The sequence below is a fragment of the Ruditapes philippinarum genome, unplaced genomic scaffold (assembly GCF_026571515.1).
Source record: "Ruditapes philippinarum isolate M1 unplaced genomic scaffold, ASM2657151v2 ctg8435_1_1_1_1, whole genome shotgun sequence".
Taxonomy (NCBI): Eukaryota; Metazoa; Mollusca; class Bivalvia; order Venerida; family Veneridae; genus Ruditapes; species Ruditapes philippinarum.
The window spans coordinates 26,022-40,777 of record NW_026854774.1 but is presented as its reverse complement, the minus strand read 5'-3'; the positions used below and the strand labels follow the sequence as shown (position 1 = coordinate 40,777).

Sequence of the window (14,756 nt, the reverse complement as noted above, 5' to 3'; positions counted from 1 at the left end):
GGACAAAATCAATTGTTATTGTTTATATGTCCTTCATTCGCCTGAATCTTGAATAGTATTACGCTGATGTAGTATGGGAAGATATCACTATTGCAGAGGCTGAGGAACTTGGGATAATACAAAAAGAGGCAGCTAGAATTATCGCACGAGCAGCACAATTGGTTTCATTCGAAAAACTCTACAAAGAATCTTATCTCAGGCCTCTTCAAGATCAAAGACTGACATTCTTCTATAAAATGATACATTTAAAGTCACCCCCTTTTCTATCGGACCATATCCCCCGTATTATTGGAAACACCTATTCTTACAGCCTTTGGGACTCGGATCATTTGAGATATATACATTGCAATGCACAGCTCTTTCTAAATATTCCCTACCGTCAACTATCTCTTCTTGGAACTCAATTCCATCTGACATACAAAATGCCACATCTGTATCGGTTGTTAAACAAGCTCTAAACTAGCACACATCAAAAACCACCCTCTTTCTACTATAGGTATATAGCTATAATAAACACACATATTCGAATGCACTGTAGCTCCCTAAAAGAATGTCTGTACTAACAAAAACAGTATAGACTCAGCTGCGTGTGCTTGTGGCGAACTTGAAGATACATATCACTTTCACTTACACTGTTCGATTCACACAGACCAAACAGCCGATCTTCTCAGTAATATCTCACATATCGACCTAATTACTTTAGATACCCTTCTATTTGGCAATGAATCTTCGGACAACGACATTTACTCATTTATTTTCACAGGTTCAAAATCACATTTAACGTATAGATCATTTTGAATGATAAATATTTCACTCTGACATGGACTTGACCCTTGCATAATCCATTCTTCCATTTTTTCTTAAGTTCTTTATTTTTATAAGTTATTTTTATAATAAATATTAACTTCTAAATTGTATTACCTCGCTGACACTTTTCATCTTATAATAACAATCTAACAACTCACGATTCTTTTTTTCTTTTTTCTCTACCGATTTCTCGAAAATAATATAACATGTATAGAGGATATTGAATGACTGTAGGTTTTATACTAAACATATTGGACGAGTTGAATAAAATCATATTATGCAAGCCTCTGGCGAGCATAATATTGTTTTATTTAACGAGTTCAATAAATTTAGTATTGAATCTACACGAATATGATATTCTAATAAAGCAGGTCTTCTAAACAATATCAATTTCAAAAAGTAACATAGAGAAAAACGGTATCCCTAAAGACCGTCCTAAAATCCATTCGTTTAAATAACATAACTTTTTAATTTTACGCCTGAAAAATGCATTGGTTGATATTTAGATGCTTTTCTAATGACATAATTGTCACTATCCTTAACAAATACGTTAAAATGACGTCTCTCTAAATGTTCGTCTTTTATTGTTTTAACATCACTTTTTAGAAGTTCAATCATGGTATCTTATGTTTAAGAATATCATAAAACTAAAATCTTCCTAGGTGGGGAAATACTTCTTCTATGACCGTTTGTTACGATTCCATTTTTTTCGCGAGATCTTTTTTCAATTTTTCTCACTGTTTGCGCGTTTGTTGTTTGTTGCTTGATTGCATCTCGTTGAGTTTTAATGTTTTCTTTTTCGGCAAATTTAACCTCTCCATGCTCACGACTTCCTTTCTTAGCCGTATAGAACTTTCCTTTGAAAAACAAAAAAGAAACTTTTTGCTATTTTTCTTTTGTGATCGCTTAGAACCTTAAAGCTAATTTAAACATTTTAAAATCTAATTATATTTATAAAATGTAATTTATCTATTATTGAAATACATCATTTTTAAAAGAATGAAAAACGCTGATACAGTTTGATAAGTAAATTCTATAATTCTGTAATGGAAAATGTATTATATGCTTTCAAATTGCCTTAAGGCAGAAGAATCTTCAACTGTTTTGGGGAAAATGCATTGATTATCTTAAGAAGGAGAATTTATAACTATTCAATTTAAATATTTACGAACCTTCCATCTGAAGCTTTAACTCATTGTTATTGAAGGTCACTGTGTCAACGTTTAGTTCCATGAATGACCTTATGATTCGTTGATTGTGTTTGTCCAGTCGTTTAGCAAGGAAATCAACATACATTGTTGGAATCATTAGTGTTAAGATAGTGCTATTCGTTTCTTGTATACCGTTAATGTTGACTTCATGGAGAGGACAAATCAATAACCGAGCTACTTCTCTCCGAAACTCTTCCAGTTGACTAGTTTCCGAAATCCCGTTACCTTTGATATGATACTTGATCATACTATAACCGTCAGCTAAAATAGAAATTTTGATCTGTTGGTTAAGTATGGTTACTATATCCATGTGCATTTAGCTATACAAAGGTGCAGTCACATACAAAAGAAATGAAATTATTTAAAAATATTAATCAACAAATATAAATACAATGCTGTGGACGTTTTGAAAAATTATGTAATTTTTAGATGTCGTAATCATTGAGGATTTTTAATCAATTTAATTCTTTGTTCACTGGCAAATGAATTCGTTTATTTTATATAATTTTATGCAAATGTACCTGTAACTGTTATCTCTGGAAAAAAATGAAGAACCTTATCCTCCTCAAACATGGTTACATATCTTTCCAACTTTTCAACCAGATCTTCTTTTTCAAGAACACGAACGATTTGCTGGATATACAGTATGTTGTGAGGGCCAATAAATCTTTGATCTCTCAGATAGCCGAACATCTCTAGTGGACTCTCTACATGTTGCACATCTGATATTAAAAATAATAATTGCCTATTATTCTTTGTTAAATTTTATATATATGAGCAAAGAAATCGAAAACAAATAGTTTTAAACCGTATTCTAATTTTAATTGAGTTGGTTATTTGAGAAATAATTGACAGGGAAACACGTTCCGCACCCATAGCGCTTGTCAAACACGTTTGTAATTGTTTGTTACTTATATAACGAGGTTGTATAGTTAATATTCATGTTCTTTAAACCTTATCTTTTCTCTAATTCATGAAACAATTGTGTATTTTTCAATTACTTGTATAATAAATATAACTAAAACAATAATTTACTTTTGAATCGTTGCTTGAGATCTTTCAGTTCTTCTTTTGTTATTGCATTTGAAAGATCAGCAATAAGATTGTCGAATACATAACTCTCTGGTGGTGACCGAAACCCACTTGCGTTCGTTCCTGATATGATAAACAAATGTAAGAAATAAAACAAATTTACATTTATTTATATCAATATAACAAAAAAAACTTATGATAAAATAAGTTCCTTAAGAACTAGATGGAGCTAAGACAGATCTTTTGTTATTAACCGTCTATAAAACTAACTATTAATTTCACTGAAACTGAGATGATTTTATATGAAGTTTAATTCCTTGTTCAAAGCTGTAATTATTTGGTTTGTCTTCAAATTTCTTTTAAGTGTATCTACAAGGTAAATGCGAACGTATACTTTAAAATCTAATGCACTAAACCTGATATTAGAAAAAGAAAGCATAAAACACTACTTATTTAATAAATGGCATGCATGCACCATTGAAACAATTCTTATTTCTTTAATACTTTATTTTCAAATAGGTCAACAGCAACTTTTCTAATCTGCAAATTTTTATTTTTTATTGTATATTTCAAACTTAAATTTCTTAGCTTTTAATTTAAATTTTTAATTTTAATTTACAATACAATCATGACTAATTTCTACACTGTAACTTTAAGAACACTCTGTATCGCACGATGCTATCTTAATTATTCATAAGTTTATTCATTTGATAGATTCCTACTTTGACCTTTTATTTAAATCACAACAAACATTGACATGTGGTCTTTTGTTTACAAATTTAAAATATTGTGGTTTGTGTGAAAATCTTATTGTAATCAACTTATCTGTTGAATCTGTTAAAAAAATTAGATTAAGGATCTATGCATTTATCAGAGAAAAAGTGCTGATGAAGACTATAGATCTTTTTAAGACACGGCCATTTATGCTTTCCCGACAGGGGGATTCTATTCTTGCATATTGGTCAACTAGTTTTAAGTCTTATATCTGATCTTACAATAATTCCTCACAGAAAATTTAAAAGTCACACATGGGTTTTAAAAAATTTGCAAAATTTTGATTAGTTAAGAACATGAAATGATACATGATCTATTTCATCTTTACATATTTCAGTTACTTCACATATCTAATTCAAAAGAATGTACATTTAAAAGTTACTAAATTTTTGTATAAGTTATAAATTTTGATTATCAAAATTTATGTTATTAAAAACCTTTTTAATACCAAATGTACTTTCAACAAAGGGATTTCGCATACTTATTTGAATCAGTCTCATTTAGCCCCGCATTCTTTCTAATATCTGTTATAATATCAACTCATAATTTTGGTATTCAGACTTACTGCTTTAAGGTATTAGGTGTATAAATGACACTTTTTCAAAAGGCTTTTAAAACTTTATATTATTGAATTTTACTATATTCAAGTCATAAATAAAAAATACAAAAGTTTACCATCTAGATTGAAAGATATTTAAAATTAAAATTTAAATTTGTATTTTTAAAAAACAATTAGTTATTATTTAAAAATTTTCCCATCTTTTATATTTTCTTACTTAAATATTTATTAAACAATTTTAAATATTCATTATAATTAAATTTTTATGAAAAAGTTTTTTATTAGACGAATAAAAAGAAATTAAAAAAAAAAACCCTTTTGCAATAATAAAAATTTTTTTTCAATATTTTTATTTTTTAATTTCTTTTTTTTTTTTGGGGAAAAAACTTTTTTTTCAAAAAACGGAAAAAAAAAAAAAAAAACAAAAACCAAAAAAAAAAAAAACCCCCCCAAAACCCCAAAAAAATTCCCAAAATTTTTTACAACAACAAAAAAAAATTTTTTTTTAAAACTACCCAAAAAAATAAAAACCAACCCAAACAAAAAACCCTTTAATTTTTTTACACCCACCCCATTAACCAAAAACAAAAAAGACAAAAAATTTTTTTTTAAAACCAAAGAAAAAAACAAAAACAAACTCCAAAAAAAAAAAAAAAAACATTTTCCTTTTTTTCCAAAAAAAAAAAAAAACCCCGGAAAAATTTTTTTAAAAACAAAAAAAAAAAATTTAAAAACAAAAAATTTTATTTTAGAAACGAAAAAACAATTTTTTACCCCTTTTAAAAAAAAAAACCACAAAACCCGGAACAAAAAAAATAACAAAAACAAAAACCATTTAAACAAAAAAAACCATTTATTTTTAAAAAATATTAAAAAAAAAAAAAATTTTTACCGCAAAAAAAAACAATTAAAATAAACAAACCTTTTTAAACCCCAAATTCATCCAACCTTTTTTCAAAAAACAAAAAAAAACCCAAAAACAAACACAAAAACCAACAAAACAAAACAATAAAAAAACCCAAAAAAAAAATTTTTTAAAAAAAAAAAAAAATTTAAAAAAAAAAAAAAAAAAAAAAAAATTCAAATAGTTTTTCCCCCCCTTTCAAAAACCAAAAACAAACCAAACCAAACAAAAAAACAAAAACAAAAAACCAAAAAAAAAAAACAAAAAAATTTCATTCAATCCAATTTTAAAAAAAAATTTTTTAAAAAACAACAAAAAAAAAAAAAATTTCGAAACAAAATCAAAAAAAAAAAATTAAAAAAGGGAAAAAAAAAAAAAAAACCCCAAAACAATTTTTAAAAACAAAAAACAAAACAACAAAATAACAGGCAAAAAACCCCATAAAAGAAAAAACTTTTTAAAAAACAAAAACAAAAAACAAACAAAAAACAAACCAAAAAAATAAAAAATTTTTTTTAAACAAAAAAATTCAAAAAAAGATATTTAACAAAAAACTTTTTTTTGCACAAGAAAAAAATAATGCCAAATATTTGCCAGCATTAAAGGCATTTTTTGTCAGTAATGTTTCATTACAAAAAATGTAGTATTTTTATGTTTCACAAGTGACAGATTTCATAAACATTATGTGAACTATTAAAATTACAGAATATCTGTTTTAAACAGAAATTTTAATATCTAATGCATAAACATTATTAGTCACAGTTACATAATTAGTTTGATATTTTATTACAATACGATATGAATTTTAAATTTTCTTCATATTTCTAAACATTTAATAGTTTCTATGAATTTAACATACTTGGTCTTTGTCGGTAAAAATTATCTATGATATTTTCCTTCTTTCGTTTCAAATATTGGACATTTAAAAATGTAATGAAATTCATCTCCTATATACTCTACAAAGGAGTGCATTTAAACGATCGTTTATGGGTATGTTTTGCCAAACGTCCCGTTTCAATTGGAAAGTCGATGGTTCCCTTGTTAAAAACATAAAAAATTTCCTAGCAAAATACATTAGGTAATGTGTCTATGTAAGCGCTTCTAGACAAAAGTTTTCTTTTATATATTTATAACAAATTTTGAGTCTTGACGTATTGTTAATTTCAGCTCTCCCAGCTTTGAATATAGATATTCTTTTAACTTTCTGAAAAGTTTGCTTTAATAAAGCCATTTACTTAACTGCTAAAACATTGAGCATTACCATATTCCAGGAAAAAAACTTGTTCTCACATAAATAATTGTTTTTACATTTTCGTATCCAGAGTGACTTAACTAAATAATTTATTTTGTGCAGTTTCCCTTAAAACAATATACAAACTTTGATGATAGTTTCGCTGTTTCATTTACTATTTATATTAATCAATAAAGTCTTGCCAGTAATGATACAACCCTATTTTTAATATGAATTTTTTAAAGGAAAAATGCCTGTCTCTCCGTACACCATATAAGACGGTGTAGACTTTTTTTAAATTAAAAATATATTTGTAAAACTTCAGTTGAACTTTTTCCAAAACAGAAACATCGCCAAATCCCCAAATTTCACTTCCATATAATAAAATTGGTTTGATTGTCTTTTCAAATAGTTCAATTTGTAAATCAAACGGTAAAGCTAACAATTTAATTTTCCTTAACAATGCAAACATAGCTTTATTTGCTTGTTCTGCAATTGCAATTTTAGATTTATAAAAAGAGCCACTTTTATTAAAGTATATACCTAAATATTTATATTCATTTACAACTTCAAGAACGTTTTCTCCTATTGTAAACACTTTACAACTTTGTAGGACGGCCTTTACTGAAAATCTATAATTTTTGTTTTGTTTACATTAATGTTTAATTTCCATTGATCGCAGTATTCTTTGAATTTATTTAAAGCAATTTGAAGATCTTCTTCAATTATCACTGAATATGACGGTGTCGTCAGCGTAAAGTAAAATAAAAAGTTTCAAATAAACCCGCACCCCTTCAACAAAAGCTTCTCTAGAAACTCCATTTACACCACTACTATATTAAGATAGCTTTTCAAGGTCATTCAAGAAAACTGAGAATAAAAAGGAGACATGTTTTCCCCTTGACGTACCCCAACAAGACAGTTCGAAAAAAGGCGTACATCCTTCAGAAGTTACCACTCGCGATTTAATGTTATTATAAAGACTTTTAATGACATTAAAACATTTCCATTTATATTATTTGTGTCTCAATTTTTGCCATAATCCAACCCTCCACACGGAATCAAAGGCCTGTTTAAAATCAACGAAAACAACAATAAATGTTTTTTCCTATTGGATTGTACAATATCGATTAGACATTTTAGAATAAAAATATTATCAACAAACAGTAGAAAAGTTTTTCTATCTAAACCCTGCTTGTGTTTCATGTATAAGATTCGTGCTATCAGCAAATTTATTCAACCTTTGATTTATTATAACATGTGAAGAGTTTTCCAAAGCAACTTAAAAGTGATATTGGACGATAATTTTCAGGTAATTTAACATTCCCTTTATTTTTATATATAGGTTTAATATGTCCTATAGTCCAGCTCTCAGGAATAACACCTTTATCAAAAATATATTAAAAAGTTTTTTATAAATTTTTACATCAAGCCGATAGAATTTTTCATATGCTCGTTAAGAATTTGATCCACCCCTGGTGACTTATTTGTTTTGAGACTTTTAAAACAGCATCTAAAATTTCTTTTTCTGTTATAGGGCCATTTATTTCCTTCGTTCATTGTAGCATCATCGCCTGTATAATTTTCATTTCTATAATCATTATCATCAGCAGCTGTATTATCATTTAGACGTTTGAAATACTCAAAAAAGTCATCAAGGGAAGCAATATTTTCTTGTTTAACGTTTGTTTTATTAATAATCTTCCAATACTGCTTAGGGGTCAGTATGCTTTAATTTACGTAGCTGATGATTGTATTATTATTAAAATTATTCTTCGCCTTTCGTAAAGTACCTTTATACTGTTTACTTACAGATTTTAATAGTTCTTTGAAATATGGAGTTTTAAATTTATTGTAAGCTTTTCTAGTTTTATGATAGGTATCTCTCATCATATTACATGACCTATCAAACCATGGAAATGTATTCTTTTCACTTGATTTGTCTGGTTTTTGTGTACAAAACCCAAAAGAAATTTCTGAACTTTCTTGAAACAAATTTGAAAATATTAAATACAATATCATCCAGTTCATTTTGTAAAACAATATCATTCTCGTTTAATTGGTCAAGTTTCATTTCAATTTCAGAAATCTTAAAAATATCAAGATTTTCAGCAAACAATTCAGTTCTTTTTTACAATCCCATAATATTAGTTTTGGGGTAAATCGTTTACATTGTACCGCTGTATTAACAATGTCACATGATTTAACTTTTAATTACAGCCTCTAGAGCACAATGCACATCAGAAAGTAGGCTGCAAAAGTTCATGATTTTAAAGTCTACAACATTTTCAAAAACATAAGATGATGACAAAAAATAATCTATAGTACTTTGTGTTCTTACATGTTAATTTAGCAACACAATAATCTTCTCCAATTCTTCCGTTCCAAAGGAAAATATTGTTATTTTTACATAGGTCAATCAATTGGTTACCATAATGATTTACAACAGTATCCGAATTCTTTCTATTTACATTAATGTTATTTATTGTTTCTATTGTCTTGATATTTAGTTTATGTATGCATGCGTAAATTTTTACATGTTATAATCCTAATTGAACGATTAGTATTTACGCATTAAACTTTTAATAAGCTACCATTCTATGCGGCCTGCATAGTTTTATCCCCCATTTACGTCACATCCGGTAAGGGAAGTAACTCTTCCCGGACTGTTATCGCTTAAATGAAAGGGTCTATACGTATACGGCAACATTGTAAAATGTAGCAGGCTCGGTTTGATTGAGCCTGTTCATGGACGGTACTGGAAAGTGCAAGTATGTAAAGTAATGATATCTTATTCGAGAAATATGCCTTAAAGAACAAAACACAACAATTAATTTTAATAAACAGTCTACGATATACGAATATCGTCATTGAATCTATTTTTAGACCGGAGATAATCCAATTCAGCCAGTGAATATGATACTAGATTCTATAAAAAAGTTCTGTTGACTACTGTTTGGACCAATGAGATTGCAGCTATATTTAGATCCTTTAATAAAACAACTAAATAAACAATTTAAAATTTTCGCTTCGTTTGCCCTACGCAGAATGCGCGGGTGCGAAATGCTACTTCAGCTTCGTGGACGTATTGTAATATTAGTAGATTTAATTGACATAATTATGCTCTATTTGTCATTGTCAATTTCAGCAGATGAATTATTTCAGGGCTCTACCTTAATTCCATAAAATCTTTGAATATTTAAAAAAATGGCAATGACTTCGCACACTAGCGTTCTTTAGGTATTATCATTTCTAATACACAAATGGCTCGTTCTGTTTTAAAAAGCGGGGGCCTTAAAGGCCCTTTCAGGGAATATAGGGACATCATACAGACTGTACGTTACAGTGATCTATTATAAATTTGTTCAATTTCTTTAATTAAGTTTTCTTTACAAAATTTTTCCAAAACACTCATTATTTCATAATTACGAAATACTTCTTCGATTTTAATATAAAATAGGCAATGATTTCAGTTTAGGGGTATCTTATGACTTCATTGTACATGTAGTAACATTTTAAACATGTGTAATTTTTACATATCTGTATACATGTACTTCATAAGTACGCTTCATTAAAATAAGACCTACCTGTGGTATGTTCTGAACTTTCTGCCATACTGTATTCTTCTAACAGAATCTAATTGACTTCATGTGAAACCAGGCATTAACTGCAACAATGTGTGAAATTTAGTCTTCAAATAAAAGTATATGTCAATATATATATCGCGGTCGAAAATCAGCAGCGGTTAATATGATGTAATTGAAATATGAATTTGAAACTTAGGTATGAATTATTCTCGTTAACAATTAAACACTGAAATAACAATGATGATTATCATGTTTTACCTATTATCTAATTCTATATGAGGCAAATAACAAAATTGATTAGATGGCTCATGACTTTAAATGACATCATTTGATAATAATTTATGATTATAAAGTAACAAAGGCCTTTATCGAAAGTGTGAAATTATTTCCAGTTAAAAATTTATAATTGCGAAATCATTGTTTATATATGAGAGGCACAGGCTGGCATCCACACTAAATCAATTTATAATGCAATTATGCAATATGAAGAGTGTTTTAAAGACAAGTGTAAACAAATTTGGCAATCGAAGCGTTTAAAAAATGTTGAATTAGACATTATATTAAATACACTAATACATTTAAAACTTAAATATGTTTTTGTTTTAGATATTAACATGTATTGAAAGTGTTTTTTAAGTATAACATACCCTCATGATTGCAAATCGGAAATTTTAATATTTCTAGAAAAAAATCGTATTTCTATGTAGGAGAAACAATGTTAGAAGACGAGTGTTATTATGCCCCCATTTCGAAGAAAAGGGGGTATATTGCTTTGCACTTGTCGGTCCGTCGGTCCGTCGGTCCGTTGGTCCGTCGGTCCGTAGACCAAATGGTTTCCGAGTGATAACTAAAGAACCCTTAGGTCTAGGAACTTCAAACTTGGTATGGTGATTGGTCATGATCAGTAGATGATCCCTATTGATTTTGGGGTCAAGGGGTCAAAGGTCAAGGTCACATTGACCTTGTAAGCAAAAACGGTTTCCGATCAATAACTAAAGAACTTTAAGGCCTAGGAACTTCAAACTTAGTATGGTGATTGGTCATGACCAGTAGATGACCCCTATTGATTTTGGAAACAAAGGGTCAAAAGTCAAGGTCACATTGACCTTGTAAGCAAAAACGGTTTCCGATCAATAACTAAAGAACCTTAAAGCCTAGGAACTTCAAACTTGGTATGGTGATTGGTCATGATCAGTAGATGATCCCTATTGATTTTGGGGTCAAGGGGTCAAAGGTCAAGGTCACATTGACCTTGTAAGCAAAAACGGTTTCCAATCAATAACTTAAGAACTTTAAGGCCTAGGAACTTCAAACTTGGTATGGTGATTGGTCATGATCAGTAGATGACCCCTATTGATTTTGGGGTCAAGGGGTCAAAGGTCAAGGTCACATTGACCTTGTAAGCAATAACGGTTTCTGATTAATAACTAAAGAACTTTAAGGCCTAGGAACTTCAAACTTGGTATGGTGATTGGTCATGATCAGTAGATGACCCCTATTGATTTTCGGGTCAAGGGGTCAAAGGTCAAGGTCATTTTGACCTCTTGGGTAAAAACGGTTTCTGATCATTAACAAGAGAACCATTAGGCCTAGGAACTTCAAACTTGGTATGGTGATTGGTCATGACCAGCAGATGACCCCTATTGATTTTGGGGTTAAGGGGTCAAAGGTCAAGGTCACATCGACCTTGTAGGTAAAAACGATTTCCTATCAATAACGAAAGAACCCTTAGGCCTAGGAACTTCAAACTTGGTATGGTGATTGGTCATGACCAGCAGATGACCCCTATTGAATTTGGGGTTAAGGGGTCAAAGGTCAAGGTCACATTGACTTTGTAGGTAAAAACGGTTTCCGATCAATAACGAAAGAACCCTTAGGCCTAGGGACTTCAAACTTGATATTGTGATTGGTCATGAACAGTAGATGACCCTTATTGATTTTGGGGTCAAAGTCAAGGTCACATTTACCTCTTAGGTAAAAATAGTTTCTGATCAATAACTAAAGAACCCTTAGGCCTAGGAACTTCAAACTTGGTATGGTGATTGGTCATGACCAGTAGATGACCCCTATTGATATTGGGGTTAAGGGTCAAAGGGCAAGGTCACATTGACCTTGTAGGTAAAAATGCTTTCAAATCAATAACTTAAGAACCCTTTGGCCTAGGAACTTCAAACTTGGTATGATGATTGGTCATGACAAGCAGATTACCTATTGATTTTGGGGTCAAGGAGTCAAAGGTCAAGATCACATTGACCTTGTATGTTAAAACGGTTTCCAATCAATTTACTAAAAACGCTTAGGCCTAGGAACTTCAAACTTTGTATGATGATTGGTCGTGACCAGCAGATGACCCCTATTGAGTTTTGGGTCAAGGGGTCAAAGGTTAAGGTCATGACCAGTAGATACTTGATAACCCTTATTAATTGTTTGATCACTGGGTCAGAAGTCATGCATAATAACCTTTTCACATGACTAATTGGCTGCTGATAGGGGGCATACATGTTTTACAAACATATCTTGTTTTATAATTGTCTGTCCTTTATAGGTGAATCTTCGTTCATTTTATTATGTATCATTGTATTATCATCAATATCCAAGCATGGAAAAAGTATTTTTTATGGCAAATGTAGATAAGTCAGAGATTGTCTAAATTGTATAAATATCAGATCACTTCTATACTTCCGCAAATGTCAAAGTGTGTAAAGCTATATATTATTAAATATGGTTATAAAAAATTCAAAAGATAAAATATGTTATTTCCATAATCTTGTGGTCTATGCTTAAAAGCGATGCCTCATATAACATGTCTTTTATTTAACACTAATGAATATTTCTCGTTAAAAGAATAAATATTCCTGCACCTACCATTATGCTGCTATATAGGTATAAGTAGGGTTTTAACCGTTAACAATAATTTCGTACAAGCGCCTTTCCCCCTTCAGGAAATTCACAACATATTTCTTTCATGCAGGTATTTGGGAGAATTGCTTTTCAAATTTCAAACAATAATTTTGAGAGCAGACAGATAGATAGCTTAATATACTTTAAATTTGTATGTTAAATACTGTGTATGGGGCGAGAGGTCTTTTGATCATTTTACTTTTATCATTAGATATGTAAATGTATATATAGTGTATAATTTATGTATATGTTTGTTTTAACCTGAATAAAGATCAATTAATCGGTAAGAAAATATTACTATTGATATACAAGTAGGTATTTGTGCTCACATTTAATCATAAGGGATATATGTACAGAATAAAATTTACTATTTAATTAGAATAATTATGTTGTTCTTAAACAATATTGATACAGAATCATTTTGTTCCGCCTTATACTGCCTTTTTGGACACTTTTCTGAACTAAAGCATGTACTGGTTCTACTCTAAATGTTTGAAAATGTCTTTTTTCAATTACATTGTTAGAATCAATTAAAAATAACATTAAATGTAACATTACTAAAACCCTGTGACTTTGTTTTTCACTTTGTTATACAAATCCCGTAATAAGGTTTGAAAATATTCAATGCAGGAATGGCAGAAATTTACGCTTCGATTTTATCCTACTTTTGTATTTTGTAATACTTAAACAGATATTATTTTACCTCAATATCTTTCTAGTTGTGATTAATTTAAATATTAGACGTTACCTCTTGCATTCAGATTTTCATATTCAACTTTGAAAGTATTTGAATTATGTTATGTTTAAGTACACGTTATTTTCATTATAGAAAAAAAAATATACCTTTTCCGATGCATTCATATAAATAGTTTAAAAAAGTCATTGTAAAATAAAAATATATTTGGAAGGTTATCAATATATTTCAGGAAGATAATAAATGAAAAATATCAAATTGTTGTAAAGATGAAGAAATAAACGCCAACATGTAATAAAAATTCCAAACAATCAGATAATACTTATGTAAATAGTGTAATACAAAAGTTATTTCCTGTTGAATATGGATTAAAAAATAATTGGTAGATTAAGAAATAACGATATACAATGAAATTCGATATTTTTGTATTTTCCTTTTCCGATACATTTTTTCAAAACATATAATGATAATATACAGATTTTGAACAGAAGAAAAAAGAAAACAACCAGTAAGCAAGTCAAAAAGCTAATATCCTATGTTTAAAAGCGTATTCTTTATACATGATGAATTGATCAAAATAAACTTGATAACATAAACTCTTGATTAAACACACTAAAATTAACTGTTTTGATTTCTCTTACATTTAAGTCGTGAAAGATATTACATTAATTTTAAAAAGATACAAAAATGTTAAATAAATACATACCTTGTATACATGTATTGTTTTTTGTTTCCCCGCATACATAATATGTTGCCACCATGAAACTTCGTAATTAAGTATGCAATGCAAAATGATAACACGATACAAGTATTTGATAATTGTTGATAACTTATCATTTTTGTTAATTTTCCGTGCACGGAAGTCTATTTAAACAGTAATCAGTTTGCACAAGCCTTCAACAAAATATTTTTTATCTATTTATCTAAATAAACATATTAATTTTAAATCATATAATTTCATTTTCATTTTTCAGATATATAGTGTCTAGGTTTCAGGACGTTTTCGGGAGTTTTTATAGACACATTCAGGCAAAATTAAAACTGTTAAATATTTTT

General features: G+C 29.0%; 1 protein-coding gene across 2 annotated transcripts; it reads right to left on the bottom strand.

Moving 5' to 3' along the window:
- Positions 1-752: 752 nt before the first annotated feature.
- LOC132741034 (uncharacterized) lies at positions 753-14,476 on the bottom strand. 2 transcript variants are annotated; one of them, XM_060729113.1, is made up of 6 exons: positions 14,407-14,476; positions 10,106-10,185; positions 3,054-3,173; positions 2,540-2,740; positions 1,980-2,279; positions 753-1,664 (listed from the first exon to the last, which is right to left on the bottom strand). In XM_060729113.1, exons 2-6 carry the CDS (start codon positions 10,131-10,133, stop codon positions 1,447-1,449), a joined length of 867 nt encoding a protein of 288 aa, XP_060585096.1. In that variant the 5' UTR covers positions 10,134-10,185; positions 14,407-14,476; the 3' UTR covers positions 753-1,446. The 2 variants fall into 2 exon arrangements, with proteins under 2 accessions (XP_060585096.1, XP_060585095.1); XM_060729112.1 differs by having other exon boundaries at positions 10,106-10,209; positions 14,407-14,467.
- Between the last annotated feature and the right edge of the window lie 280 nt (positions 14,477-14,756).